The sequence below is a fragment of the Symphalangus syndactylus genome, chromosome 1, assembly GCF_028878055.3.
Source record: "Symphalangus syndactylus isolate Jambi chromosome 1, NHGRI_mSymSyn1-v2.1_pri, whole genome shotgun sequence".
NCBI classification, from domain to species: domain Eukaryota; kingdom Metazoa; phylum Chordata; class Mammalia; order Primates; family Hylobatidae; genus Symphalangus; species Symphalangus syndactylus.
Genome location: NC_072423.2, coordinates 7,362,395 through 7,388,325, shown reverse-complemented (window position 1 = coordinate 7,388,325; position 25,931 = coordinate 7,362,395). Strand labels below are relative to the sequence as shown.

At 43.3% G+C, this 25,931-nt stretch overlaps 1 protein-coding gene across 1 annotated transcript in view; it reads right to left on the bottom strand.

Annotated features, from left to right (window-relative positions):
• The window catches only part of LOC129491342 (uncharacterized), a 38,526-nt gene that overhangs the window by 4,644 nt on the left and 7,951 nt on the right, over positions 1-25,931 (bottom strand). The window contains exon 3 of the mRNA XM_055295528.1: positions 14,480-14,645. Coding sequence (XP_055151503.1) covers positions 14,480-14,645 — 166 coding nt within the window. The remainder of the gene's footprint in view (positions 1-14,479; positions 14,646-25,931) is intronic.

Below are 25,931 nucleotides of genomic sequence, written 5' to 3'. Positions count from 1 at the left end.
CTTCCATGTAATGTACCAAGTAGACCTCAGGTGACAACTGTGCCACAGAACAGCTGGGAGGTACAAGAAGCTCTCTGGCTGTGCCAGACGAAGGGAGTGTTTAACTGAAAGTTGGGCTTGAAAATGTGAATTAGATTCACCCTAAAATATGTTTTCTTTTCTTTTCTTTTTTTTTTTTTTTTGAGACGGAGTCTCGCTCTGTCGCCCAGGCTGGAGTGCAGTGGCGCAATCTCGGCTCACTGCAAGCTCCGCCTCCCGGGTTCACGCCATTCTCCTGCCTCAGCCTCTCCGAGTAGCTGGGACTACAGGCGCCCGCCACCACGCTCGGCTAATTTTTTGTATTTTTAGTAGAGACGGGGTTTCACTGTGTTAGCCAGGATGGTCTCGATCTCCTGACCTCGTGATCCGCCCGCCTTGGCCTCCCAAAGTTCTGGGATTACAAGCGTGAGCCTCTGCACCTGGCCTGTTTTCTTTTCTTAATGCCTGACTTGTAACAATAATTTCTCACATTGTGCTGGAGGAGAAGGGGTGAGAACAGCCAGCCTTGTCTTGTTCAGCATCTTAGGAGGGAAGTCCTCAGTCTTTCATGATTAACTCCTTTCCAAGGAAGGAAGGGAGGGAGGGAGGGAGGGAGGGAGGAAGGAAGGAAGGAAAGGAAAGAGGAAGGGGGAGGGAGGAGGGGAGGGAGGAGGAAGGGGAGGAGAGGGTTAAAACCATAAATACTGAAAAGAAGAAATAAAACTGTCTATTGGAGATAACCTAATCCTCTATGTAGAAACTCTTAAGAAATTTACAAAACAGAACCCTACTGAACTAACAAACAAGCTTATCAAGATTGTAAGATATATCATTACACAAAAATCAATTATATTTTATATAATATCAATAAACAACCTGAAAATTGAATTAAGAAAACAATTCCATTTACAATAGCATCAAAACTAATAAAATAGTATTAAATATAACAAGACGTGCAATATTTGTTCACTGAAAGCTACAAAACATCACTGAGTTTTCATCAGCAAAAACCGCAGACATCGTAGAAGAGCAAAACCAATGGAGAGACATCCTGTGCTCTTTGAAAGGTTCAATATTATTTACATATTGTCTCCACAAATTGCTGTGATTCAATGCAATCACTATCAAAATATCCGCATGCTTTTGTGGCAATTGACAAACTGAACTATTTATTTACATGGACCTGAAGAATCCAAAACAATTTTGAGAAAGAACAAAGTTGGAGAATGGATGCCCCTGGATTTCAGACTTCCTATAAAGCTACAGGGATCAAGATCATCTGGTATCAGCATAAGGATAGACATAAAGATCAATGGAACAGAACTTGAAATTCCAGGATGCTCATGGTCTATAGTGTAAAATGCAGCACTTTAAGGCATCCCTCGAGTGTGATTTCTTTCCGTTAAGGACTCTCTCAAGTCCAGCCCACCCTCGGTTCTATCTTGTGCTGTCTGTCCATGGCTCCAATCCCTTCTCTGTTTTGAATCACATTAAAACAGTCATCTGGGGACCTGCTTCTTAGAAACTCTCCAGTGGCTGTAATGGAAACCTGGCAGTGATAAGAAGAGAAGCAAACTAGAAGGTAATTTGTACACAAATTGCAAGTGAAATTTATAGAGGAAGAATGTTTCCTCTAACGCAACATTTTACATTGTGTATTATGAAAATTTTCAAACATATGTGAAAGCACCAACAGTTCTCAGTCCTGCTGCCCCCTCCAGCACCCTCGGTCCTCAGTCCCGCTGCCCTCCCCCCTCCAGCACCCTCGGTCCTCAGTCCCGCTGCCCTCCCCCCTCCAGCACCCTCGGTCCTCAGTCCCGCTGCCCTCCCCCCTCCAGCACCCTCGGTCCTCAGTCCCGCTGCCCTCCCCCCTCCAGCACCCTCGGTCCTCAGTCCCGCTGCCCTCCCCCCTCCAGCACCCTCGGTCCTCAGTCCTGCTGCCCTCCCCCCTCCAGCACCCTCAGTCCTCGGTCCACTGCCCTCTCCAGCACCCTCGGTCCTCAGTCCCGCTGCCCTCCCCCCTCCAGCACCCTCGGTCCTCAGTCCCGCTGCCCTCCTCCCTCAAGCACCCTCGGTCCTCAGTCCCGCTGCCCTCCCCCCTCCAGCACCCTCGGTCCTCAGTCCTGCTGCCCTCCCCTCTCCAGCACCCTCAGTCCTCGGTCCACTGCCCTCTCCAGCACCCTCGGTCCTCAGTCCCGCTGCCCTCCCCCCTCCAGCACCCTCGGTCCTCAGTCCCGCTGCCCTCCCCCCTCCAGCACCCTCGGTCCTCAGTCCTGCTGCCCTCCCCTCTCCAGCACCCTCAGTCCTCGGTCCACTGCCCTCTCCAGCACCCTCGGTCCTCAGTCCCGCTGCCCTCCCCCCTCCAGCACCCTCGGTCCTCAGTCCCGCCGCCCTCCCCTCTCCAGCACCCTCGGTCCTCAGTCCTGCTGCCCTCCCCTCTCCAGCACCCTCGGTCCTCAGTCCTGCTGCCCTCCCCCCTCCAGCACCCTCGGTCCTCAGTCCCGCTGCCCTCCCCCCTCCAGCACCCTCGGTCCTCAGTCCCGCTGCCCTCCCCCCTCCAGCACCCTCGGTCCTCAGTCCCGCTGCCCTCCTCCCTCCAGCACCCTCGGTCCTCAGTCCTGCTGCCCTCCTCCCTCCAGCACCCTCGGTCCTCAGTCCCGCCGCCCTCTCCAGCACCCTCGGTCCTCAGTCCTGCTGTCCTCTCCAGCACCCTCGGTCCTCAGTCCTGCTGCCCTCCCCTCTCCAGCACCCTCGGTCCTCAGTCCTGCCGCCCTCTCCAGCACCCTCGGTCCTCAGTCCTGCTGCCCTCCCCTCTCCAGCACCCTCAGTCCTCAGTCCTGCTGTCCTCCCCTCTCCAGCACCCTCGGTCCTCAGTCCTGCTGTCCTCCCCTCTCCAGCACCCTCAGCCCTCAGTCCCACCGCTCCCTCCAGCACCCTCAGTGCAGCACCATCTTATCTCAGTCATACCCACTAATCCCTAAACCAGGTTATTTTGAAATAAATCTCAGGTATCATACTATTTCATCTCCAAATATTTCAGCATATATCTCTAAATGATAAGAATCTTCTTTAAGTAATATTCAAATAAGTCATCAGTTTTATGTTTAGGAATTATTTTTAAATAAACAGAAGAAATCCTCCCTTAAGTTGCATGGACAACCCACATTCAGCATACTAAGCCTAGAGGTCTCCTTTAAAAGGCATTTTAAGACTCATCAGATGATTTAAAGTCAAATGAGTCCTATGCTTATTTTTCCAAAATATGTACTTTTTCCAGTGGCAAAGAATGCATTATAATATGCAATAGCAAATAGCCTGTTGCTGTATGGCCAGAACAAATGTGTTAGGAAAATAAATGTTAGAATGCATTAGTTTATTCACTTCAATGTAATGTACCGAGTAGCCCTCAGGTGACAACTGTGCCACAGAAGAGTTGGGAGGTGCCAGAAGCTCTCTGGCTTCACCAGACAAAGGGAATTTTTACATGAAAGTTGGGCTTGGAAACACGAATCAGATTCACCTAAAATATGTTTTCTTTTCTTAATGCCAGACTTGTCATAACAATTTCATAAATTAAAGCCGAGCTGTATGGGAAGGCTCAAACAGCAAAACATTCAATGCCATCTCTCCCTGCTATAATTAAAAACACACCTGGTGAAAATTCTAAGACAAAAGAGGATCCCTCTAACTCGGAGTCGCTAGTTACCACCACAATCAAACGCACCCTAGAAGCTCTCGGCGGTGTGTGCGCGTGCGTGGGCTCAGGAGCAGACCCTCTGTTCCGACCCAAGCTTCTGACCGGTGATTAGAAAGCGGCATGTTCTATCCTCGGCCCTGTCAGCCCTGCATGGCGCACCAGCTGCTCTCATGGGCCACAGAATCACAGAGGCGCCCTCACCCCTCGGAGCGGCCTTCTCCTCGACAGCACACGAGCCATCTACGTTTTCCCGGTTCTCTTTCTTTCCAAAGTCCACATGTGCGCTACCACCTCCTTTAAAATACAAAAACAGAAAAGCAAAACGAGGAAAAAGGTAGCAGTTCCCTTTAGCCAAAGTGCAGCGCATTTGTTTTCATTATTCCTCCGTTTTACTGAGAGTAACGTGCCATCCAGACAAGCCCATGGGAGCGGTAAAAAGAGTCAGGGAATAGTCGATTGAGCTGGAACGGCCCCCATGCTCACGCGCCGTATGGAGCAGATTTAATTGGCCTGTGTGTTAGGATGCACGGTGCAAACTGTTCTGACGCTAATCCATCATGGAATAGCATCTTCCAAGCAGATGTACTTTCTGCTTATAGACACCTTGTCTTACGGAGCTCTCTCCCCACAATGACAAGATTCTGACAGTGGAGGCATCGCCTTCTCTGCATCACATCAGCAGGGCCATTCCACTCAGGGGGACTTTCCCCATTCTGCTCTTTTTCTCTGCCTCATTTATTGAAATAAAAGCAACCGCAAGGACCTGCCTCCTCTAGAATGCATGCTCTGTCTCAAAACCCAGCCCAAAAGGAAGAGGAGGAGGAGGGGAGGAAGAAACTCGTTTTCCCTGTTGGCCTGTTTTATGCGTTAAAAACACACTGAAGAAAAGTCGGGGGGGATTTCTACTTCTGACAATAAGGCAGGCCAGACACTCGGAAGGGTCCTCACCAACAAAACCATCCAATCCTGCCTGAGACTTGGTTTTCCTGCCAGTATCGGGCTTGAATGAAATAAGGGACTTCTTCAAGGCTCCCCTGGTGACCTGAATTCAGAGGAGGGAAATCCCATAATAAAATGGAAAAGGTGAAGTTGCCCTGGGAGGACTTGCCACAGCAGAGCCACCTAGAGATTGTCTGGGTCAGGAGGTGAGCTGGGGTTCCAGGCTCAGCAGAGGCAGCAAATGTGCTCCCCACTGGGACCCCCAGCTTGAGCCAGTAGTAAACACCACCGGGTTCTCACAGAGTGACATCAGCCACACCTGAGCTCACGGCCAAAGAGCAGCAAACACACGCAGAGGAACGCGTCCATGAGCAAAAGTCAGCACGCACAACCCGAACACAAAACAGACTCACACCCACAGAGGCATCAAAATTAGAGGTTAGAGCTGAAGAAACTGTCCAGGATGCATAACAGAAAAACAGGGAGGCAAAAAATATTTGAAAGATTAAGAGGGAGAGATTATAGAATAAGGTCTAACAAATATCTATTCATAGTTCTAGGAAGTGAGACCAAAAAGAGGGAAAAATGATTAATTAAAGAGATGATGCTTGAAAACCTGCAAGAATTGATGAGAGTCGTGAATACATAATATATTCCAAACAGAGTAAATAAAAAGAAATCCACCCATAGACACACTGCAAGAAAATGTCAGAACACTGAGGTCAGGCATGGTGGCTGACGCCTCTACTCCCAGCATTTTGGGAGGCTAAGGCGGGTGGATCACCTGAGGTCAAGGGTTCGAGACCAGCCTGGCCACCATGGTGAAACTCTGTCTCTGCTAAAAATACAAAAATTAGCTGGGCATGGTGGCAGGCACCTGTAATCCCAGCTACCTGGGAGGCTGAGGCAGGAGGCTGAGGTTGCAGTGAGCCAAGATTGCTCCATTGCACTCCAGTCTGGGTGACAAGAGTGAAACTCCGTCTCAAAAAAGAAAAAAAAAATTTCAGGACACTGGAGACAAACAGAAGACAGATCACCTATGAAGCCAACAATAAGACTAACAGATTTTCTTTTCTTCTTTTTTTTTGTTTTGGTTTTATTCAAGACAGAGTCTTGCCCTGTTGCCCGGGTTGGAGTCCAGTGGCACAGTCTCGGCTCACTGCAACCTCCGCCTCACAGGTTCAAGCCATTCTCGTGCCTTGGCCTCCCGAGTAGCTAGGATTACAGGAGTGTGCCATTATGCCTGGCTAATTTTTGTATTTTTGGTAGAGACAGGATTTCACCATGTTGGCCAGGCTGATCTTGAACTCCTGACCTCAGGTGATCCACCCTCCTCGGCCTCCCAAAATGTTGGGATTACAGGCGTGAGCCACCGCGCCATGCCCAGATTTTCGACAGCAAAAATAGAAACTGGAATCCAGTGGAATCATGTCTTCTAAAAACAAATTGTCATTCTGCTGCTGTCTACCCAAACTGTCTTTCCACAATGAGAGCAAATAAAACATTCTCAAAGAAACAGAAACGGAGAGTTAAACTCCAGTAAAACTTTCCTAAAGAAGTTCTAAAGAATGTGCTCTAAGCAGGTGGAAACTAATCCCATAAGGGCATGATGGAGTTATGCATAACATATCGTGTGGCGTGTAGCATGTATTACATATAGATTACATATTCTATAACTATTTTAGATGTCTGTTAGATATGCATTGTTTTAGCAGAACCAGTTCCTTTACACTGAGATAGATCTTTTTCCTAATAAATTATTTGTTACTTTAAAAAAGGAAGTTATAAAATATCAGAAGAAATGACAAACAAAATGTTAAATATATGTTAAATCTAAACAAACATTGCCTATAAGGTAATAACCACAATATCAAACTTGGGAGTTATAAAAATTATAGAGCTAAAATATTGAACAATGATAGTTTGAAAGTCTGGAAAAGAGTGTTCTAAGGTTTATGTTGTTGAGAAGGAAACTGAAGTATTAAACTCAAATTTATTATGTTAGAAATGCAAAGTAAAATTTCAATGGCAATCACCAAAAGAACAACAATGGAGTGAACAAAAATTTTTAAAATAGATAAAAAAGCAGATCTCCATAGATTCCCAAAGGAAAAATGTGTAATAAAGGAGAAAAGATACATGCACACATACATATAGAGAGAGAGACAGAGAGAGAGAGGAACCACACACACACATACACACACAGAGAGAGAGAGGAAGAGGGAGAGCAGGAGGGAAGACACACACACAAGCAAAGTTGATAAAACTGCAGGCGAAATTGGCAAATGCACTTTCAAAGTGAGAGATTTTGACACATCTCTTTAGACTATTGCTTTTTCAATTAGAAAAAAAGTAAACATATAGTAAATTTGAATAACATATTCAACAAGCTTAACTTATTAGATAGACATAGAATGCCGAACCAAATCAGAATACACATTCCTTTGAAGCAAATATTAAGCATATACTGGGCTTTATGCTAACTGCATTAAATTTCAAAATAATAGCATCGTACATTTTATGTTATCTAACTGTAGTGCAATTAATTTAGAAATCAACAATACAAACATGAAGAAACTGCCTATATACATTTGGAAATTTTAAGATGTACTTCGAACTAACTCCTTCATCAAAGAAAAAGATTGCGATAGAAATAAAGCCATACTTGAATGATTGACTATTTTGAAACTCGTGAGAGGAAGCAAAAGTGAGATCTAGTAGGGCATTTATAGCTCTGAGGTTCGATTCAAATGAACACAGGCTTAAAATTAATGAGCTAAACATCCAATTTAAGATGATGAAAAAGAACAATAATGAATCCAAAGAAATTGGCAAATCCCTAGAAAATATAATTTCCAAAAGGGAACATCTCATTTTGAGATGAGATAGGTCTAAACAGACATTTAACTATGAAAGAAATCTAATCAGGAGATTAAAATTTTCCCACAAAGAAATACCAAGAAAGGTTTACAGTTATATCAAACATTAAAAAAAGGTCATCCCACACTTATAAAAATGCTTTCAAAATGGAATTGAGACAGAAAAGAGGAAAGCTTCCCAACTCATTCTGTAAGCCCAATATACCTTTGATTTCAAATTCAGCAGGCATAACACAAGAGAGGAACACAGACGTTTCTCACTTGTAAACATGGCCATAAAAAGATTAAGTCAAATATTAGCGAACTAAAAATCTACTCATGGAATTGCGTTTATCCCAGAAATGCATAACTGAATCTGGTTTTAGAAACAGAATAATGTATACATTACACATATGCAAATGTATGTATTTCCCTGTCTTAACAAAATGAAAGAGAAAAACCATATGGTCATCTTACCAGAGGCAGACAACCATTTGATACTATTCTAAAACAGTCATAAAAATCTTTTAGAAGACTAGGGATGAACTGAAGTTTCTTTAACCTGAGAAAAGACAGACCAGAAAAACCCTTACCATAAATCTTTCCTGATGGAGAAATGTCGGAAACACTCCCTTTACCATCTGGAATAAGACAAGGAGACCCACTATAACTGATTCTGTTAATCACTGCACTATGGGGCTAAACTACCGCAGCAATGCAAGAAAAGAAATAAAAGCTACAAATAATCTACTGATATACTATTAGAAATAAAAGATCTTAGTAAGGTGAGAGCGTGGCGCCAGTTCATGAAACTCCACTGCAGTCCTGTAAGCCAGCAGCAATCACCCGGAAAACAGCAGTTTTTAAAAAGCTATCATGTACAATAGCAACAGAAAATAAAGTAACCAGGAACAAATATAAAACAAAAATGAGCAAGTGCTGTATGGAGAAAATCATAAAATCTTATTGGAGGACTTTGAAATGGACCTAAGCAAGTGAAATGGTAGACCAAGTTGACAGACGGGAAAATTCAAATCACAAAACTGCCAGTTCTCCTCAAACTGACTTAGATTCCACACAGCTCTGTTAAGGCCCTAACAGGTTTTATCAATAAACTTGACACATTAATTCTACAAGCTATGAAACAACAAATACCAAGAACAGCCACAAAACTTCTGAAGAAACTTCTAAAGAATCGTGGGGCCCTGGTCCTCCCAGATGTCATGACTTACAGAGCTCTAGCAATTCCGACAGTGCAGAAGCCAGAATAGAAAATCTGGCCTGGCCGGGTGCGTGGCTCATGCCTGTCATCCCAGCACTGTGGGAGGCTGAGGTGGGCGGATCACTTGAGGTCAGGAGTTTGAGACCAGCCTGGCCAACATGGTGAAACCCCATCTCTACTAAAAAAATACAAAACAATTAGCCAGGCTTGGTGGCACATGCCTGTAATCCCAGCTACTCAGGAGGCTGAGGGAGGAGAATCACTTGAATGAGGGAGGCAGAGCTTGCAGTGAGCTGAGATCACACCACAGAACTCCAGCCTGGGCAACAAAGCAAGACCCTGTCTCAAAAAAAAAAAAAAAACGGAGACTGGTATATATCAGAGATGACATCACAGATCAATGAGAACAGAAGTTTTTCAATATATAGTGCTGGGACGATTGGCTATTCATATGGAAAATGAATTGGATTCCTGCCTTACATCATATATGAAACATCCATTTCTTATTAAGTAAACGATTAGCTGTGAAGGGCAAATTTCATACGTTTTAAAAGTATAAAGGGAAGATATCCTTAAAATCCTCATATTAGGGAAGGCATTCTTAAAATTAACAGCTTCTGTCCATCAAAATATCTCATAAATGAAAAAGACAAACCTAAAATTGGTAGACAACATGAGTGACATATAAACAATAAAATAGTTTCCTTCAGAAACCACAGGGGACTACTACAAATCAGTAACAAAAAGACAAACACCCCAACAGAAAAATGAGCAACAAACATGAACAGGCATTTCACAGGAGAAAAAACTCAAATGGCAGATAAAAAATAGAAAAACAAGCTAAACCATATGGTCATTAGGAGACTGACAACCAGAACTACAAGTTTTCATTTTAACACAGGTTTTTACCTGGCATGGCAGAGACCAAGTCGGATAACATAGACTTGTTGAGGATGTGGATGGAAAGTAACTCCTTTGTTGCTGGTGGGATTATAAATTAAAACAACCATTTCAAAAAATTGGTTGTCACTTCATTCATCTGAACATTTGCACACTGTATGTTTCTGCAGTCCCCTCAACATGCACACCCTCCTCCACACACACACCCTCCAGAGGCTTTAACTCAGGTGCACTAAGAATCATACAGAATGTTCACTGCAGTACTTCCCATGAAAGCAACTAAATGTCCATGTATAAAGACTCAGGAACACATTCTGTTACACCAAATGTCCATGTATAAAGATGGCATGAACACATTCTGTTACAGCCACATAATAGGATACTATACAGCAATCACAATCAACAAACCACAGCCAAACAAAATCATATGGATGAAGATGCGGATACACAATGATTAGTGCAACAGCCATCACTGAAGAATATATATGATGCTATTTCTATAAACCTCAGGAACAGGCCAAACTAAACAATATCTTTGTATGTGCATATATATATCTTTGTGTGTGTGTGTGTGTATATATACACACACACACACACACAAAGATATATATATATGCACATACTCATGCAATAAAACACCATAGAAAAGGAACATGATCAACCCAGGCTGAGGTTGGTGGATCTGCTGGTGGGGAAGCAAAGGGCAGAATGGGACGGGGAGAGCTCTCCAGCGGTTGTGATATTGGTGACACCCTGGATTTCAGGTCAGCTGATGGGCTCATTGTAGGGTTAGGCTTCAGAGCTCACCCGATACGTTACACACAGTCTGCTCTGTACTGTATGGGGAGCCTGGAAGCTGGAAACCCTGGAGAAAAGTGGCCACACTCAGCACCTGGCCAGGCCTGAGGACCCGGGGCTGTGAAAGAAGCTAGGCCAGGGAGACTGTGAGGGATGGCAGGATGGAGATGGGGGCCAAGGAAACAGGCAGGGGTCAGAGAACACGGGGGCCCCATACTGCTCCTTGAGAGGTCTGAGTCTCCGAGGCCTTTGTGATACTCAGAGAAAGGAGGCAAGGTGAATGACAATGGCAGTCCTCTGACTCCAGCCCATGTTGTTCAGTTGGCCTGATCCCACGTGAAACAGCATTGCCGTCCACCGTGCCCTTGGTCCACAGAAGAGCGGCAGGGCCAGTGGGAGGGTGGGATGTCTGCGTGGGGATGACCAGACAGGGCTGCCCTGGTCTCAGCTGCAGAGCCTCCTGGCCCAGACCTCGCCCTGCACAGAGAAGGCCGGCAAGACTGCACTCCCCGCTGCTCTGTCCACGAAAGGTTGGCAGGGAACTCTCGCTGAGACAGAAGAGACCTGCTTTTGTTTTGCCCCATGCTGCGGTGGCTCAAGTTACACCAAAATGAAACCACATTCATCACAGAGAGCCCACAGGTCGGCGCCAGCAGTTTCCTTCACTTGTGAAAGCAGCAAGACCAGCAGAAGTGATACCCTGCGAGGATTGAGTCTTGCTTCCAGCAGGACACTTGAATGCCCTGGGCCTAATGGACCGATTCTTACCCAGTGCTTTTCACTGGCGTCCTTGCCATTTCCCCCCAGCAATGTGCATCCCAGCTGCATCTCAGGAGAGACAGAGGAAGGTTCCTCGTCACATGCATCACAGCTGCAGCCCAGGAGGGGTGGAGGAAGGTCGGGCTCATGCACATCACAGCTGCGGCCCAGGAGGGGTGGAGGAAGGCCCTGCTCATGTTGCCCTCACCACTGCCTGCTGAGGGAGCGAGTTTCTGGGAGTGATATCTTGAGCCTCCTCCACTTGGTCTCCTGGGAGGGCTCATTCGTTCAGGTCCACAGGAGATTTTAAAGAGCTCCCTGTGTGATCGTGAGGTATATTGAAGTTTAAGAACCACTACTTTAGGAGGTTTGTGCTATTATAAGGCCAATATTCTGCTCTATTTTATGTTCTATAAATGTGAATTTTACACTTTGGATTTTCTAAAAGAAGGACATGTGTTCTTATGTTGTTTATTAATATACTAAAAATATTAGAATAAAAACAATACGTGGAAATGGCTGCTTTAAATGTGTAAGATGCCCACCCCAACATACTGGCACAGGCTTATCTCAGAGAGGCTACTGCTGCAGTTCCAAACCACGGCAATAAAGTGAATATCACAATAAAGCAAGTCACATAAATCGTTTTGGTTTCCTGGTGCTTTATAAAATTATATTTACACTATACTGTAGGCTTATTAAGTGTGAAATACCATTATGTCTTTAAAAATGCACATGCCTTAATTGAAAAGTAATTTATTGCTAAAAAACGCTGACGATCGTCTGCCCCTTCAGCGAGTCCGAATCTCTTGCTGCTGGAGGGTCTTACCTCAATGCTGACGGCTGCTGACTGATCAGGGTGGTGGCGGCTGATGTCTGGGGTGGCTGTGGCAATTTTTAAGAATAGGACGGCAATGAACTTTATTGTGTTGATCAACTCTTCCTTTCACGAGAGTGTGTGATGCTGATGGATAGCGTTTTACCCACAGCAGAGCTTTGTTCAGAATCAGTTAATCTGCTCACACCCTGCCACTGCTTTATCAACTCGTTAATGGAATATTCTAAATTCTTTGTTTCATTTCAACAATCTTCACAGTGTCTTCATCAGGAGCAGATTTCATCTCAAGGAACCACCTTCTTTGCTCATCCGTAAGCAGCAGCTCCTCGTCGTTCAAGTTTCATCCTGAGATTGCAGCAGTTCGGTCCCATCTTCAGGCCCCGCCTAATCATCTAATTCTAGTTCTCTTGCTATTTCCACCACGTCTGAAGTTATTTCCCCCACTAAAGCCTCAAACTCCCCAAAGTTATCCCTGAGGGCTGGAATCAACTTCTTCTAAACCCCTGTTAATGTTGATATTTTGACATCCTCCCATAAATCATGAATGTTCCTAATGGCATCTAAAATGACTTCCTTTCAGAAGGTTTTCAACTGACTTGGCCTAGATTCATCAGAGGAATCAACTATAGCCTTAGAAAATGTATTTCTGAAATAATAAGACTTGAAAGTCAAAATCATTCTGGGCCCTTGGGCTGCAGGGTGGATGTGGTGTCAGCAGGCATGAAAACAACATTCCTCTCCTGTACGTCTCCATCAGAGCTCTTGGGTGACCATGAGCAGGAATTTTTCTGAAAAGAATCTTTCTGGCCAGGCGCGGTGGCTCACGCTTGTAATCCCAGCACTTTGGGAGGCCAAGACGGGCGGATCACGAGGTCAGGAGATCGAGACCACGGTGAAACCCCGTCTCTACTAAAAATACAAAAAAAAAAAAAAATTAGCCGGGCGTGGTGGCGGGCGCCTGTAGTCCCAGCTACTCGGAGAGGCTGAGGCAGGAGAATGGCGTGAACCCAGGAAGCGGAGCTTGCAGTGAGCCGAGATCATGCCACTATACTCCAGCCTGGGCGACAGAGTGAGACTCCATCTCAAAAAAAAAAAAAAAAAAAAAAGAATCTTTCTGAGCAACAGGTCTCAAGAGCGGGCTTAGAATGGTCAGTAAACCATGCTGTGAACACAGGTGCTGTCATCCAGGCTTTGTTGTTCCATGGATGGAGCACAGGCAGAGGAGATTTCGCATCATTCTTAAGGGCCCTGGGATTTTCAGAATGGCAAATGAGCACTGGCTTCAACATTAGCCCCTAACAAGGGGGTCAGCCTGTCCTTTGAAGCTTTGAAGGCAGGCACTGACTTCTCTCCACCTATGAAAGTCCTAGACAGCACCTTCTTCCGACAGAAGGCTGTTTTATCTGCATTTAAAATCTGTTGTTCAGTGCAGCCTCCTTCATCAGTGGTCTCAGCTGGGTCTTCTAGGGAACTTGCTGCAGCTTCTCCACCAGCACCTGATGCTTCACCTTCGCTTTTATGTTACAGAAACGGCTTCTTTCCTTCAACCTCAGGAGTGAACTTCTGCTGGTTTCCAACCTTTCTTCTCTCTGAAGAAATTGGAGAGAGGCAGCTTCCTCGCCTCTCCAGCCTTCATGGAGCTGAAGGGAGTTAAGGCCTCCGTCTAGATGAGGCTGTGGCTTCAGGGAGTATCATGGCTGGTTTGATGTTCTGTCTAAACCACTGAAATTTTCTCCTATTAGCAATAAGGCTGTTTTACTTTCTTATCGTTTGTGTTCACTGGAGTCGCACTTTTAATCTCCTTCACGAACCTGCCCTTTGCATTCACAGTTAGGCCACCCATTTGGTGTGAGAAGCCTAGCGTTTGGCCTATCTCGGCTTCTGATGTGCCTTCCTCACCAAGCTTAATCACTTCTAGCTTTTGATTTAAAGTGAGGGACCTGTAATTCTTCCTTTCAATGAAATGTGTAGAGGACATTGTAAGGTTATTAACTGGCCAGATTTTAATATTGTTCTGTCTGAAGGAATAGGGAGGCTGAGGACCGGAGAGAGATGGGAACGCCGGGTCAGTGGAGCTGACAGAACACAATTAAGTTTGGTGTCTCACGTGGGCGGTTATGGTGCTCCAAAACAATTGCAGTAGTAACATCAAAGATCACCGATGACAGATCACTATAGGTGATAAAAATGAAAAAGTTTGGACGACTGTGAGGATTACCAAAATGTGACACAGAGACACCAAGTGGGCAGGAGCTGTTGGGAAAATGGTGCCGATCGACTTGCTCAAGGCAGAGTTGCCACAAATTCAATTTGTGCAAAATGCAGTATCTTTGAGCACAATAAACTAAAATGCAATAAAATGCCTGTGTATGGCAACCAGTTTGAGAAATATTTCACAGCGCACTGGTAACTGACTGTACTTAGAAGCTGCCGGTTTTGACAGAGCTCACCTGTGAAGTGGTGATGGCTGCCTCGCTGGGGCCCAGGACCTGTGCGTGGCTGGGAGCACCCTCTGGGGGTCTTTCTTGGGCTCCAGGACCCTCAGAGTGTGAGTTGCAGTTCGGTGGACAAGCATGGCCAGGACAGATTGTGCTCCTGGGGACTGGGCGCCTTCCCCTAGAAAATCAGTGATGTGGGAAACGGCTGTATTAGTTATGAGTGACCTCGGCGAGTGTGGTTCTCAGCAGTCCTGTGAGAGGCAATGCTACTCCCCCATTTATATTTTTAAAAAGAATAACCCGGTGGGGCTTTTAAGCTTTTGGGATAAAATAAAACAGGAAAAGAAACAGCTTTTCTTGATAAGACCGATACATACCCCAGGTCTTCCTCCCTGAAAGTGTGACCATTGTTGAGAGGTTGAAAGAGAATGGCCTGCACCACATCCGATGACCGTTCAGCTTCCTTCCCTCCTGTAAAAGCTTCCACGGCATTTGGCAAGACTCCTCCACGTGCTATCCCATCCTTTCACTCAGTGAAAATGAGTGAAAATGGCCAGGCACGGAGGCTCACACCTGTAATCCCAGCACTTTGGGAGGCCGAGGCGGGTGGATCTCCTGAGGTCAGGAGTTCGAGACCAGCCTGGCCAACATGGTGAAACCCCGTCTCTACTAAAAATACAAAAATTAGCCGGGCATGGTGGTGGGCATCTGTAATCCCAGCTACTCAGGAGACTAAGGCAGGAGACTCACTTGAACCTGGGAGGCAGAGGTTGCAGTGAGCCAAGATCGTGCCAGTGCACTCCAGCCTGGGCGACAAGAGCAAGACTCCATCTCAAAAAAAGAAAAAATATTAAAAACCTAGTTGTAAAATGTAAATTTGAAGGCACCTGTAGTATTGTAACGTAGACTATTTCTCACAGGTTAATTTTGGTGGAGGCATAAAAGTTGTTAGAATCAAAATGAAGGCACTCGTGTTAGAAAAACAAACAAACAAAAAGCTCTGATGAATGGAGCCAGCGAAGGCCGTGAAGAGAGCGTTCCCACATCCATCGAATAACAAAAAATATGATAGAAGATGCTGCAAAACCCAAAACCTTGCACAAAGACCAGCACAACCTTACACAAAAAATACTTCTGCAAGGATATCTGCCCAGCTACTGCCTGTTCAACTTCGGACTGGCATCGCCCTTGCTATTGATCTTTGTAGCCCGGGATAATTCTTTCGAAATAATTCTGTCATCCTCCTAATTTTCCCTTTAAAACCCTTTGTCTTCCTTTACCCAAATATGCACGTAATTTAGTGTGGCACGTGTATTCCCATTTCAATGCTCTATTCTTGAATAAGTTAATTCTTCTTTGAGTGAGCCTCTCTCTGTTACTTAGACTGATACATATGGTGTCAGAAATAGGACGAGGAAAATATCACCATTGGAAAAATTATTTTTTATTCCCGTTTTTTGGAACCGTTGTGCAGTATTTACTCCAGCTGTTTGAGCTCTTCACTTCCACAGCTTGGTTTTTCACCCTGGTGAGTCCTTTCTCAGGCTGAGCCTTTCTCTTTGTGCTGGAGGCTTTTTGATGCTACTCAGAATGTGACTTGGATGAGGCCGCCTTGATAAAAGACCACACATCCAGCCCGAGATGATAAACAGCCTTTTTGTCTTTTCTGCTAAGTCCTTTCTGGTACAAAGGCATAAATCTTTCTGGGTTGAATGCTCTGATTTGTACAGAATTAACATTCTCTCTGTAAGGCATGTCTTTACTTGTGAATTCACTTTTGATCTGCATGCCTAGTTTAATATTTTGTTCTATGTGGACACCTAGGTTAAAATTTTTGTGAACACTCTTACCTTGGTTCCTTTTGACTTGATTTGAGTCTTTCCCCTTGATGGTTTTTTAAAATCTTCTGAGAACAAAAATAAACATTCTAAATGGTGAGTGCAGCATCGCTAACTAAAGGCCATCAGGGCAGCCGCCACCATCTCAATCATGGTCTAAACTCCTGATATTCCCTGGCTGGATTTGTAGATTTTCTTTGCTCTCAAGAGATTAATAAGAATTGAATGAGATTCTAAAACATTAAGGTATGCCAGGTGTGCTGGGATTCCAGCCAGCTACACATTGTGGCCCATTCTCATGCACATTTTTTAAGTGATTGGCAAAATGACACCAAGGAAAATTCAGAGCTCAGTGGCCATTATTTGAACTCTCTAAAAAAGCAACCCTCTCAAACAAACAACCTTGTGGCAAAAGAGTTAACATGGAGTCTCCCAAGGTCTGTATCTCTCACCCAACTTTTTTTTTTTTTTTTTGCCTATTTTGAATTTTCTGACTCTTCTGGTGTTAAGATGAAACTCACTGCTTATGGCATTCTAGCCAAGATTTTTTTCAAAGTCTTAAAGGGCTTTCAAATTAACGGCTTTAGAAATTCCAACAGCTCCATGGTAACCAACAACCTAGACACCTTTTAGAGACATCCATTTAGGTTTGACTGACTAACAATTGCTTATGGTGATGGAGCACTTAACTGAAAAATTAATAATCTAAAAGAAAAAGAACTACATATTTATAAATGTTTATAAAAGTTAGGCTCTCAGATTACAGAGGTCAAACCTGGAGCTCAGAGCAATAATGTAAGGTATGTCTGTCCAGCATAAAAATGTATTACTTTTTCTGCCATGCAGAGTCCAAAAACAAAATAAAACCAAAACCCCGCTACAATGCTTCCTGCCCACATCTCTAACCAAGCAAACAAAACCAGCAACCAAAAGACATTTGCTGCTAGTTCAAGTCTACTTGGAGATTCTTATACAATGCAGTCAATCCTAGCTAAAATGTTTTTTTTTATAGATAGATAGATATAGATACAGATACAGATATAGATACAGATATAGATATAGGTATAGATACAGATACAGATATATAGATTAGATAGAGATAGATAGAGATAGAGATAGAGATAGAGATTACAGGGTCTTGCTCTGTCACCCAGCCTAGAGTACGGTGTTACAATCATGGCTCACTGCAGTCTTGACCTCCCAGGCTCAAGTGATCCTCCTGCCTCAGCTTCCCAAGTAGGTGGGACTACAGACATGCACCACCAGACATGACTAATTTTGTTGTCATTGTTTTGTAGAGATGGGGTTTCACTCTATTGCCCGGGCTAGTCTAGAACTCCTGAGCTCAAGTAATTCACCTGTCTCAGACTCCAAAAGGGCTAGGATTACAGGTATAAGCCACCATGCCAGGCCCACCTAGCTAAAATGTAAACAATTGAAAATTTAGCCCTAACCTCATTTGAAAATGAAAAAAAAAATAAGAAAGAAGAGGTGGGTGGGGGTAGAAATGGTGTTTTTTATTTTTATTTTTAAACTGCATGGAAACTGTTTACCCAAAATTTTGGTCCGGAGCCTTCATTAGATTTCCTATCAGGGTAAGTAGCACAAAACTAAAAATCTTGGTCCCCTGTTGTATTAGTCCATTCTCACACTGCTATAAAGATACTACCCGAGACTCGGTAATTTGTAAAGAAATAAGGGTTAAGTGACTCACAGTTCCTCATGGCTGGAGAGGCCTCAGGAAACTTACAGTCATGGCAGAGGGGAAGAGGCATGTCTTACATGGTGGCAGGCGAGAGAGAGCGAGGAAGAGCAGGGAAACTGCCTGATAAAACCATCAGATCTCCTGAGAACTCACTCACTATCACAAGAGTAGCATGGGGAGAACTGCCCCCATGATCCAATCACCTCCCACCGGGTCCTTCTCTCAACATGTGGGATTATAGGGATTACGATAGGAGTGGAGATTTGGGTGGGGACACAGAGCCAAACCATATCGCCTAAGTTAGAACAAGGTTTTCTTAAAGTATTGATTTGCCCTTAGGAAAATTGCAAGAGGTTTTGATGTTTAATCCTGAAATCTGTTTCTTTTTTTCCCATGTTTTGTAGAGATGGGGGTCTTCCTATGTTGCCCAGGCTAGTCTTGAACTCCTGGGCTCAAGCAATCCTCCTGCCTTGGCCTCCCAGAGTGCTGGGATTACAGGCATGAGCCACTGGCCTGGCCGGCTTTTCCTGATGTGTCTGGATTATTCTGTGTAACCAAGAAAATTCCTGTGTTGTTACTAAGAGTCATGTAATTCCCTGCTCCAGGCACTCCTTTGCTTGTTTACAGTCCTCTATAATAAAGTGAACACTCATAACCCTGGACGCACTCTTCTGTGTCTAATTAAATTCAAGTACCCTTTTCTTCAGGTTTGACTTCTGGGTTATCTAAGGAGAAGTAATCATACAGCAGGAAGTTTTTCTTTACTTTTTGTAACTAGCCTAAACACAAGACATTTTTACATTTTATCAAGTTAGATTTGTTTTTTATTAAGTTTTTGATTACTCAAGCAGAAAATTGAGCTTTAAATGGGTTAAGGCTTTTACATTCATGTAACTTTCCGTATTTTCTTTTGAAGTATTTTAACTATCACTCTGCTTAAATGAATGATTAATATTTTATATGACGTAACTTTTTTTTTTTTTGAGACAGGAGTCTCACTCTGTTGCCCAGGCTGGAGTGCAGTGGTGCAATCTCAGCTCACTGCAACTGCCACCTTCCAGATTCAAGTGATTCTCCTGCCTCAATCTCCCTAGTAGCTGGGATTACAGGCACCCGCCACCACGCCTGGCTAATTTCTGTATTTTTAGTGGAGACAGGGTTTCACCATGTTGGCCAGGCTGGTCTCGAACTCCTGACCTCAACTGATCCACCTGCCTCAACCTCCCAAAGTGCTGGAATTACAGGCACGAGCCACCACGCCTGGCCCTGTGATTCTGTTTTGATCAAGTGTTTTAAACTTTTTGACATATTTGGTAGGCTTCCCAAATATCAGAATACCAAATTAAGTCTTTTTGACCTAGAACTTTTGGATTTTCTATTTGTGCTCCTGGAGACTCAAAACATGTATCTCTCATCTTGTTGAGACATTAAATAATTAGGCTTATTTGGTAAATTGTAGGGAAGCATTGTCAAATGATAAGTGATACTAGATCTTCTTTCAGATACATTTATGGGTATGTTGTTGATATGTTTCAAAAATTATGTAAACTCATAGAAATCTAATATGTTATCAGTCGTAATTTTGGTTGTTATATTACATTTTTTCTGACGCTGTATTTGTATGGCTGTTACTAATGCATTCTAAAGATGATGTGAAATTTGTAAGTTTCATGGTCCTGATATCAGTCCAGCTGTCAGTCATGATTCCAGTTGTTATCTTAGAATGCCATATGTTGGCCGGGCGCGGTGGCTCACGCCTGTAATCCTAGCACTTTAGGAGGCTGAGGCGGGTGGATCACGAGGTCAGGAGATTGAGATCATCCTGGCTGACATGTTGAAAACCCTGTCTCTACTAAAAATACAAAAAAACTAGCCAGGCGTGGTGGCGGGCGCCTGTAGTCCCAGCTACTTGGAAGGCTGAGGCAGAAGAATGGCGTGAACCCGGGAGGCGGAGCTTGCAGTGAGCCAAGATCGTGTCACTGCACTCCAGCCTGGGCGACAGAGGGAGACTGTCGAAAAAAAAAGCCATATGTTGTATGTAAGTAACTAAATTTCCTTGATAATTAGGAATTTTCATCAGATTTTTCACCATGGCCATTCTAAGCATTTGGGCTTCTCTTGTTATTATTTTCAATTATTCTCTAAAAGTATTTGCAATCAACTACAGTCCCAAATTGCCTTTCATAAAAAGACTTGCAAGAACCCTTGGACACAGATTTCTGCTAACTTTAAGATCATGAACGGAAAAAGAATTTCCAGAACTCTGATGAAGAAACTGACGGGTCCATGACACTGCTAACCAAGATCAAGCAAAACAAAATACTAATTATATGAAATTTAAAAATTAACACAGATGTTTTAATGACTTTTATTTGAAACATTGTAAGTTCTTTACCTACATGTTTTATTTTCCAGATTTAAGAAAACTGTCTCTCAAAAGCTGTCTATAGTTTACAACAATTTGGTATAGTTTAGTGAACAAAGGTGGAGGCATTTGACTTTTCTGTCTACTTGATTCTTCCAAAATTTGGAAACTATTCATCTATATTCTTAGTTTTAAGTACAATACAATTATTTATATAAGTTCAACAAAAATCTATTCTCTCTTTACAGCAGGATACAATTGGAAACATTGATTATAGTACAGAGGTTTTGACTGAATATCATATTTGAAGGTATCCATAGAAAGCCTGGTTTTAAGACTCTCCAGCCTTACAATCAGTAAATAAAAATTGTCATTTCCTGGCAGGCCCAGGAACATTCAGGTTGTAAGTACAATCGAAGATCTGCCCAGGTTTGGCTTTCTAGCCTCAAGAGGTTTTTAAATCTGATAACCTATGTGATCAGTGTAGGGAGAAAAAGTTATGTTTCTAAAGAAAAACTATCATAGCCTTTTATTAGACTGTAGCTCTGAGCCTTGTTTTCGAGTTCTTGTTATCTACCTGTAGAATGGGCTAGATCCTGAATTCTCCTAATTTTCTCCAATGTTTGGCTATAATTCTCCAACTAAAAACTAAAACTGCTTCTCTCCTAAAGCCCTGTAAGATGAACCTAAACATGTTTTAACAAACAAGCCTCATGGCTGATGTATGGTCCACACATAAGGTTCACCAAACCGCTTGATGCCACAACCAGCGATATTCAAGCTGCAAACTGGGAGGAAAAGTTGATGTTTTCACGTTGTAAACAGTTTTCCCTGGACATTGGAACAAGACTCCATATCATAAGGAGACTCTAACTCCTCAACTCCTCTTAATGTCTTTTTCACGTGACAGGATAATGATGAAATTTCACCATCAGTAGCTTCTGTTGGTAACTTAACAGAACGTAACCTTCAAAAATCCTTTAGTAACGCCTGTAATCCCAGCACTTTGGGAGGCCGAGGTGGGTGGATCACCTGAGGTCAGGAGTTCGAGACCAGCCTGGTCAACATGGTGAAACCCCGTCTCTACTAAAAAATACCAAAAATTAGCCAGGTGCAGTGGTGCACGCCTGTAATCCCAGCTACTCAGGAGGCTGAGACAGAAGAATCGCTTGAACCCGGGAGGTGGAGGTTGCAGTGAGCTGAGATTGCACCACTGCACTCCAGCCTGGGCAACAAGAGTGAAACTCCATCTCAAAAAAAAAAAAAAAAAAATCCTTTAGTATTCATTGATTAAATAAGAAAATGCCTGTGCATTTCTTATTGTGGTACCTGGATAAATTCCTCTAGGAAAGTTGAGACCCATATACACAAAAGAAGAAAACAGGCCACATCATTCAAGTCTTACCTAATTCCCTATGGTCATTGATTCATTCAATTGTCTTTAAGCCTACCGGGTTCATGGATGCAAACTGGGATTGTCATATTACTATTAATTTTACTTTTTATTTCCCCTTTTTAAACTTTGTATCTGTTACTTGTCAATTTTTTTTTCCATCCAGGATACATAGGAATAAAGATAATTTTTTTGAGATAGGATATTGCTATGTTGTCCAGGCTGGCCTTGAACTCCTGGACTCAAGCAATCTTCCCACCTCAGGCTCCTGAGTAGCTGGGACTATAGGCATGAGCCACCATGCCTGGCTACTTGTTAACTGATTTGCAGAAGTACAACTCCTAATAATATAATGCTGGCCCAGCACTTTCAGATGATAGCAAAAGATCATGGAAAAGACAAAATTGAACTTAACAATGCACTCCAGGTAGACTTATCCAGGGAGCCACTCCCTTCAAACCTCCCTTGCTGCTCAAATGTGGCTAAAAGGGTTTTGACACTGGATCCTAGTCACCAATCATTCCCCTCAAAGTGGGGTGAGACCACCACCAATGACAAGTCCAGCACGGAGAGGCATCAACACCCAACCACAGGTTGATTGATCAGTGATGCTTTCAAAGAAAGATCTTGATCAAAAGAGGAAATGTGAAAATTGTCAGAGTCAAAAAAGAGTCACTAGTGTTAAAGAAAAAAAAGTCAAAAAAGATTCACTAGTTTAAAGAAAAACAAACAAGCAAACAAACAAACAAAAACCCCTGACAAATAGAGTCAGGGAAGGTCATGAAGAGAGGGTTCTCATGCTTGTATATTGATAACAAAAATGATGACAAAACCCAAAGCCTTGCACCAAGGTTATCACAACCTCACACAAAAGGTGCTGTGGCAAGAACACCTGCCCAGCAATCGCCTGTCCAGCCCCAGACTGGATCGTCCTTGTTACCGATCTCTGTACCGAGGACAATTATCTCAGAATAATTATGTGATTCCTTCCCTCTCTGAATATGCAGTGTTTACTGTGGAATGCATATTCCCATTGCAATGCTCTATGCTTGAAAAAATATATTTTTCTTTGAGAGAGGCTTTCTCTGTTTGTTCTTTAGGTTGACAGAAGTATTATGTTTTCTCATCTGTGCCTAGTGAGCTTTGAGGTTCAACAAACATTTTTGCATCATGATACTATGCTCTCACAGTAGGCATCAACTTATGGCAGGGTCACCCAAAACTTCTTCAGTGAGAAATGTGGTTAACATTTTGTATCAGTTTTGTAGAGATATAGTTTACAAATCATCAAATTTAAAGCTTGCAATTCAATGGTTTTAATACACGTCCTGGGTTATAGAATCATCACCATAATCCAGTCTCAGAACATTTTAATCTCCCCCCAAAGAAACCCCATACCCCTCGTTTCCCATGCACCTGCTCACTCCCCCAGCCCTGGGCAAGCGCTGGTCTATATTTTGTCCCTATGGACCTGCCTCTTCTGGACACTTCATATAAATATAATCGTACAGTATGTGGGCCTGGCTTATTTCACTTAGCATGATGTTTGCAAGGTTCATCCATGTTGTACCATGTATCAGAACTTCATTTTTTATGGCCAAATAATATTCCATTTCATGGACATACCAATTTTGTTTATCCATTAATCATTTGGTGAACGTTTAGGTCGTTTCCACCTTTTAGCTACTGTGAAAAGTGCCGCTATAAATATTTAGGTACGAGTTTCCATATGGACATATATTTTCAATTCTCCTGGGCATATACTTAGGAATTCTGGGTCACAAGACAATTTGATGTTTAACATTTTGAGGCCAAATGTTGTCCAAGGTTGCTGCACCATTTTACATTCCCGCTGGCAACTTATGAGGGTCCCAATTTCTCCACAGAATCACCTGTTACTGTCTTTTATTTTAATACACTTTATTTTTTGGAGTATTTTTAGGTTTAGGGAAAAAATGCATAGAAAGTACAAAGAATTCCCACATACTCTTCCATCCCCCCACCCCCAGTTTCTGCAATTGTTAACATCTTGCATTAGTGTGGTCCATTTGTTACAGGATGAACCAATATAATCACATTGCTATTTTTATCGTTTTTATTATTGTAGCCATCTGTCTTAGTCCATTTTGTGTTGCTATAACAGAATATCAGAGACTGGGGAATTTATAAATAAAAGAAACGTATTTGACCCAGGATTCTGGAGGTGGAAAAATCCAAGATCCAGGGGCCACATCTGCTGAGGGTCCAACAGTGTGTGTGAGAACAACAGCAAGAGGCTGAGGGTCCTCTGCTGGGTCATTCCATGGCAGAAGGCAAAGTACAACAGTGGGTGTGAGAACAAGAGCAAGAGAAGACCAAGCTCCCTTTCATCAGGAACTCACGTCCGTAATCACGAACCCACTCCTTTGATAACAGCATCAGCCATTCACGAAGGCAGAGCTGTCATGGCCTAATCACCTCTTACAGGCCACACTTCTCAACACAGTAGCACTGGGGATCAGGTTTCCAACACATGAACTTTGTGGGACACACTCAAGCCATAGCACTGTTTTGACAGGTATGAATGGTTTCTCGTTGTGGTTTTGATTTGCACATCCCTGACTGATATGGTTTGGCTGTGTCCCCACCCAAATCTCATCTTGAATCGTAGCTTCCATAATTCCCACGTAGTGGGAGGGACCCAGTGGGAGGTAACTGAATCATGGGGGTGGGAATTCTCTGTGCTGTTCTCAGGATAGTAAGTCTCACAAGATCTGATGGCTTGATAAAGGGCAGTTACCCTGCACATGCTCCCTTGCCTGCCACCACGTAAGACATGACTTTGCTCCTCTGCCTTCCGCCATGATTGTGAGGCCTCCCCAGCCCTGTGGAACTGAGTCAATTAAACCTCTTTCCTTTATAAATTACGCAGTCTCAGGTAGGTATTTATTAGCAGCGTGAGAACAGACTAATACATTGACCTTTAAAGATACTGAACATCTTGTCGTATGTTCACTGGTCATTTACGTATGTCAGCACCATTTGTTGAAAACACTTTTCTTTCGCCCACTAAGATGTCTTCACATCCTTGAAAATCAGTTGACCACAAATATGAGGTTTATTTCTGGACTCTAAATTCTATTTAGACTGGAATTCTATTCCATTGATCTACATTTCTATCCTGATGTCAGTACCACATTGTCTTGATTACTGTAGCTTTGTAGGGAATTCTGAGTACTCCAAATAATTTTTCAAGATTCTTTCTGCTATCCTGGGTCCCTTTCGTTTTTATGAATTTTAGGATCAGCTTGTTAATTTCTGCATAAAAGCCAGCTGGGACTTTGAAAAGGATTGTATTGACTGTATAGATAGATCTGGGAAATATTTCCTTCTTAACAGTATCAAGTCTTCTGATCCATAAACATGAGATATCTTTCAATCTATTTAAATCTTCTTTATTTTCTTTCAACAACATTTTGCAGTTTTCAGTGTTCACATCTTGAACTTCTTAAGTCTATTCCTAAGTATCTTATTCTTTTTGGTGCTATTATAAACGGAATTGTTTGCTTATTTTGGCTTTTTCACTGCTGGTATATACAAACACAACTGATATCCTGCAACATCGCTAAACATGGTTTTTCTAATGTTTTTAAAATGAATTCCAGCCGGGCACGGTGGCTCATACCTGTAATCCCAGCACTTTAGGAGGCCAAGGTGGGCAGATAACTTGAGGTCAGGAGTTAGAGACCAGCCTGGCCAACATGGTGAAACCCTGTCTCTACCAAAAATACAAAAATCAGCCAGGTGTGGTGGCGGGTGCCTGTAATCCCAGCTACTCGGGAGGCTGAGGCAGGAGAACTGCTTGAACCTAGGAGGCAGAGGTTACAGTGAGCTGAGAGCGTGCCACTGCACTCCAGCCTGGGCAACAAGAGCAAAACTCATCTCAAAAAAAAAAAGTATTCCATAGGTTTTTTTGTTTGTTTGTTTTGTAGAGATGGGGTCTCACTGTGTTGCCCTGGCTGGTCTTGAACTCCTGGGCTCAAGCAGTCCTCTCACCTTGGCCTCCCAAAGCACTGGGATCATAGGTGTGAGCCATTGTGCCCTGCCATAGGCTTTTTTTACATAAAAGATTAAGCCATCTTCAACAATCTTTAGAGATTGTTTTACACCTTTCTTTTGAATTG